Genomic DNA, 5,870 nt, shown 5'->3' with positions numbered 1-5,870 from the left:
AGTTCATTGAAAAAACATACACAATAATGATATTGATGATTAACAATATTTACTAATGAAATGAAAGTAATTAAAATAAAATTAAAATTACAGATTATTAATTAAGTAATTAAATTAAAATTCAGATTATCAAATAATCTCCCACTCTTCCTACCAAATTACCACTACTGCCTCCACAATCCACAATCTACAATCCACAATCTCCCATTACCAATTAACTACCCCACACTACCTAAAACCCAGATTAAACTCCCACCATATAATCTTCAGAATTTTCCAGCAACTTATTTCAAAACAAACACATTAACAAAATACATTCAACAATGGAACAACCGACACAAAAAACGATTGCTGAAATTCAAGAAGGAGACTTTAATGTATACATGAAAGTCAGGGTGATAAGGAAATGGAAAAAACAGGAATGGAACAATCATGGAAAAGGGATTTTTCATAAAGTTGAATTCCTAATGGTTGATGAAGAAAACAATGTTGTTCAAGGATTAATCACAAAATCATTGATCAAGAAATACGATGGCAGAATTCAAGAAGGAAAGACGTACAAAATAGGGAGATTTCAAACAGTCCGTAACCACGGATTCCACCTTGCAACAACACACAAGTATCGGATAAGATTTGGTACGCGGACAACCATTGATGAAATAGAGTGTGGGTCAATTCCAAAGCATGGTTTTAAGTTTGTCTCATTTGAAGATATCATTAGTAACAAACTAGAAGGAAGGCAACTAATAGGTATTATCATTAACAACTTAATTCTTTAAATGTTGTTCAATCTCATATTGAATGCTTATTGCAGTGAATTTAATATTTCATGTACAATTTACTAAATACATTTTATATTATTATAGATGTCATAGGAGGAGTAGAGGACTACCATGCTGTCTTTGTACACAACAACACCAAAAGAATGACACTGGATTTGGCAAACCAAGAGTAAGACTCAGTTATTTTTTATGGTCAAAGTTGATTATTATAGATGTCAAAGTTGATTTCAAAAAATGTCACATTACTTATCAAAACCATCCTTACCAAATTGCAGCGATACTCAATTATCATTTTGGATGTGGGGACCATACACTAAAGACGGTGAACATATAGCAACAAATCTTTGCCACAAGTCGGAGAAACCAGTTATTGTTATGCAATGCGTGGAAAGGATAGTCACAAAAGGTAACATCTACGATTCATGCCCGGTTCATTAAAATAAATACCATTTTCCAGATTACTTCAATTTAAATACACACTAAATATTTACTTATTTCTTTCGAATTATAGGAGGACACATACGTCTATCAACTGTAGACGATGTGAGCAAGATTTATGTTAATCCGGAAATACCCGAGGCACATTATATTAGGACAAGGTGGGCATATGGAAAAAAACAGATTTTTTTTAACATAAAAACCACATAAACGTGTTTACCTCATCTAACACGCCAAATAATGCAGATTATCGCAAGGCCGAGGTAGAAGTAAAGGAGTTGTTGAAAGCAAGAACAAGACAATATTGGATGAAAGTTGCAAGACACTACACGAAATCATGTGTACTGAATTGGTTAGCATTTACATGATTCACGAAAATATATTAATCTTTATAATTAGTTTCTTTAGTTTTTTAATACTTACTCAAATGTACAAAACAGTGGCAAATATGTGACAAGAGCATACTTGAATGAAATAGACGACACTTATGGATGGTACCGTAATATATGCCAAAAGTGTACAAGTCCAGTTGGGAAGAGACATGGCAAATGGTACTGCTGCTCGATTTAAAATTGTATAGCACATGAAGAGGGCAAATAAAATAGAGCAACAAGGTAAAATCCCATGTATTTTGATTCTACGATAGCATTATTTATACATACGCATCTTACAACATAATCATATTTATAAATGCGATTTAAGGTGAGATTTATAATTAGCGATGATAATGGAGCAAAAGCAAATTTAATCATGTATGATAAACAAATCAAAAAAAAGGTTGCAAAGACTCCTTTGGAATGTTTAGACAAACTACACCAGGTACGACCACTAAATTACATTACACAAATACTTTTTGTTTCATATAATCTTAATTATAGCATCAAAAGTTCTCTTAATATAAAATATACACAGGTAGGAAATGTCCGAGGAGTGCCACAAGAACTAACTTCAATGTTACGAAAGAAGTACGTACTCAAGTTAGTAGTTGACAAAAGGTACAATCTGGAATTAAGCTCAAGGTGCTACACGGTTGTGGACTACAGTGATGAGTTGAGACATATAGAAGCATGGATCAACAATACAAAATGATACAGGTAATAAAGCAATTTAAATTCTTTTTTAAATTTTACCAAATATCAATAATCGTTTAGCTAACAATTTAGCATTTTAAAACCAGAAATGAGTCTTTGTCAGAAAGTGAAATACCGGACTCAATGGGCGGTCTTTTGGTAGTGAAATTAAAATTTTTTGCATTTAGAAAATACAATCTACTAAAAAGAGCTTAAAATATTAAAATGATATGTGCATGAGAAAATTCAATACGAGAATCAAGTCTTAGCGGCCAAAGAATGCGAGAGGTAAAACATAATTATCCCTTCAAATATTAATCGGAAATAATTAATTATACACACTTTTAAGTGATTGTAAAAAATCTGTGAACCATTACAGGATGATAGTGTTGTCAAGGGAATACATAACGATGAATCTGTGGAAAAGATTTTAACATTAAATATGGCACAGGTAAAACAACACTTCTATACTATCTTTAACAGAGTTTCCTTAGCAATTACTTAATTTAAAACAATCATTATTTAAAGCATATGTAACAATTGTCTACAGGAAAGTGTTGTCACAAGTGAGACACAATCAGATTATTTGCTGGTATGAAATTCAATCCAAATATAGTAATTAAACGTCGATTAATAAAAATTATTATGATCTATTAGAACTTAAACTTACGCAAACAGAAACAAATGCAGGATGCAGAAAATGAAACTGGAAGTAACACTGAGTCGTTGACACTGTCAAGCAAGAGGATATTATTTGAGACATACAAGGACGGAGATGTGCAAGACGAAGCATCAGCAAAAAAAGGGAAATCAACTTAGAATTGAATAGCATTAGAAACATTAAAGTGCATTATATTTTATTATAGACGTAATTCAGCATCAGTTTGGATATTGTTTTTCAACTTTCAAGTTAGTTTGTCGTAGTTCGGCAGTAGTTCGGATATTATTTTTCAATTTTCATGAATGGCTATTTTTTTTAACACGGAACTATAGCTGTAATTTCAGTTTTCAAAGAAGGACGACACAAGTATAATTCAGAATTATTTTCCTAATAACTGGTGAGTTAGTCAATATCAAAAAAATGAGACCAAAAACAAACAATCAGAAACAAAGACAAAATAAGGGCAGTCGTCTTCCAAAATAGATGACAAAAATATTAAGTGACAATAAATTGGAGTGCGGGTTAAAAATGACATTATTCAATAAACAAAAAACTTTGGCAAAATGAAATTTAAATATCTTTAAAATCTTCACCAGCAAAATTTCAAATAAAGGCGCCAAAAGAAATTATCCACTACCTCTATTAACATGATCCCACTAACAAGAAGTTATTAACAGTGGTTATTTCCACTTTAGCATATCCCCACTAACAGTGGTTATTTCCACTTATATATATATACCAAAAACACAACTTCACAATCATTCTAATTTCCTAAGCTACTTAAAGATTTCAGAGAAAAGCTCAAGTAATCCTCTTAATTAATAGTACAATAAAAAAGAAATCAGCAAAGAGTGAATAACAAATAAAAGAAGAAGCAAGGATTCGGGAAGATAACGGCATTAGATGTGCAATAGTTTAAGCAACGGAAAAAGGAAACAACACAAACTCAACACAGAAGCGGAAGAACTACAACGGGAAAGAAACAAGTAAGCATTCATAAGAAGTTTTATATACTCCCTCCAATTCATCATAATGTTCCCATTTGGGAATGACACAATACTTAAGAAAGTTGATTATAAAATAATAAAGGACAAATGTGGGGTTGGTGTTAGGAGAGAGAGATGAATTAATAGGAGTTAAATAAGGAGTTGTGGGGCCAAAACATTAAGAAAAGTAATAAAATAGGAGTAAAAGAGTTGTGTGGGGTTTGATTATAGGAGAGAGAAATGAATAAAATAAGAGAAAAAGTTACCAAAAAAGGAAAGAGGAACATTACTTGAATAATCCGTTTTGGGAAATAGGGAACATTATAGCGAATTGGAGGGAGTACTTATCTTTCCATGCTTCGAAAATTATTTCTCAAACATACAGCTTCTGTGTTCAGCCATCATCCAAACATAACAAAATAAATGTAAAGAAGAACCTGAAAATTCAATAAAACAGAACACTTAGTTTGGCAAAATATTTCAATTAAGAATAATATATACAAATAAAAACTTAATAAAAATAGATAAAAAAGATGAAAATTAGTGACTTAACTTTGGTGAAAATATCCTAAATAAAACATCAATAGTCCCAATTCTCTTTATGCTGTAGATGAGGCATTCAAATAAAAATGCTTAGTATGGGTGAATCAGAATATTACATCAGCTATAAAAAAATGAAATTCAATAATTGTTCAATGTAAATGACAGTAATTGTACTTATCTCAATAAGTGTAGGCATGCTCTGATTGCTTACCATTTGAAACAACCTAAGAGAAATCAAAACATAATCATTAGAACAAAAGATTTAAAATAATTACACAAAATTGGGTCTGTTTTCAAATTATTTAGGATTATGGTTTTGATCATTAAAAGTTTGAGTTGCATATATGGGTATTAAGTTCCATATCTGGGTATTTGGGTATTGGGTTCGGACTCGGTTGACTCGGGTTCGGACTCGGTTGACTCGGGTTCGGACTCGGCTGACTCGGGTTCGGATTCGGTTGACTCGGGTTAGGACTCGGGTTTACTCGAGTTAGGACTCGGGTTAGGACTCGGGTTAGGACTCGGGTTCGGACTCGGGTTCTGACTCGGGTTCTGACTCGGGTTCTAACTCGGGTTCTTACTCGGGTTTGGACTCGGATTTGGACTCGGTTTCTGACTCGGGTTCGGACACGGTTATCTCATGTTCGGACTCGGGTTAGGACTCAGGTTCGGACTAGGGTTCGGACTCGGGTTGGGACTCGGGTTGAGACTCGGGTTGAGACTCGGGTTGGGACTGGAGTTGGTGATTTCATGATTTGGGGTTGAATTTCTGGGTTTCAAACCCAGAAATTAATGTATCATATTGAGATGAACCCAGAAATTAAATTGTTAACCCAGAAATTTTAGATTGTTAACCCAGAAAATTCAATTAACCCAGAAATTGACGATTGTTAACACAGAAAATTCAATTAACCCAGAAATTTTCGATTTTTAACCCAGAAAATTCAACTATTAACCCAGAAATTCAATTATTAACCCAGAAATTCAATTGTTAACAATGAACACGAAAATTATGATAATCATTTTCGAATTAACAATGAACATGAAATAACAAATAAATCACATAAAGTAAACATGCACAAAATTTTAGAGTGATGTCACAATTTATTTAGGTCAGATCTAACAATTTTCGACTGATGCACAAAATTTTCGACTGATGTAACAATTTTCGAGTAAACATGTTTAACCCAGAAAATTCAACTATTAACCCAGAAATTCAATTATTAACCCAGAAATTCAATTGTTAACAATGAACACGAAAATTATGATAATCATTTTCGAATTAACAATGAACATGAAATAACAAATAAATCACATAAAGTAAACATGCACAAAATTTTCGAGTGATGTAACAATTTATTTAGGTCAGATCTAACAATTTTCGACTGGT

At 32.4% G+C, this 5,870-nt stretch overlaps 1 protein-coding gene across 1 annotated transcript; it reads left to right on the top strand.

Moving 5' to 3' along the window:
• The first annotated feature begins 323 nt into the window (after window positions 1-323).
• Window positions 324-3,109, top strand: LOC141639866 (replication protein A 70 kDa DNA-binding subunit A-like). The gene is made up of 8 exons (XM_074448872.1): window positions 324-750; window positions 867-951; window positions 1,058-1,188; window positions 1,294-1,381; window positions 1,467-1,572; window positions 2,670-2,741; window positions 2,841-2,882; window positions 2,969-3,109. The coding sequence occupies exons 1-8, from the start codon at window positions 324-326 to the stop codon at window positions 3,107-3,109; spliced, it is 1,092 nt and encodes a 363-aa protein (XP_074304973.1).
• Window positions 3,110-5,870: the final 2,761 nt, after the last annotated feature.

This window comes from Silene latifolia, chromosome 2 (genome assembly GCF_048544455.1).
Source record: "Silene latifolia isolate original U9 population chromosome 2, ASM4854445v1, whole genome shotgun sequence".
NCBI classification, from domain to species: Eukaryota; Viridiplantae; Streptophyta; class Magnoliopsida; order Caryophyllales; family Caryophyllaceae; genus Silene; species Silene latifolia.
Note: the sequence above shows the minus strand (reverse complement) of the source record. Positions and strands in the feature narration are given on the sequence as shown.

Excerpts from the sequence above, each read along its gene's own strand:
- LOC141639866 (XM_074448872.1), top strand. The coding sequence starts at position 324 with ATGGAACAACCGACACAAAAAACGATTGCTGAAATTCAAGAAGGAGAC. Across the intron at positions 1,189-1,293 it reads GGAAAGGATAGTCACAAAAG|GAGGACACATACGTCTATCA; the intron begins GTAACATCTACG and ends TTCGAATTATAG. Across the intron at positions 2,742-2,840 it reads TAACATTAAATATGGCACAG|GAAAGTGTTGTCACAAGTGA; the intron begins GTAAAACAACAC and ends AATTGTCTACAG.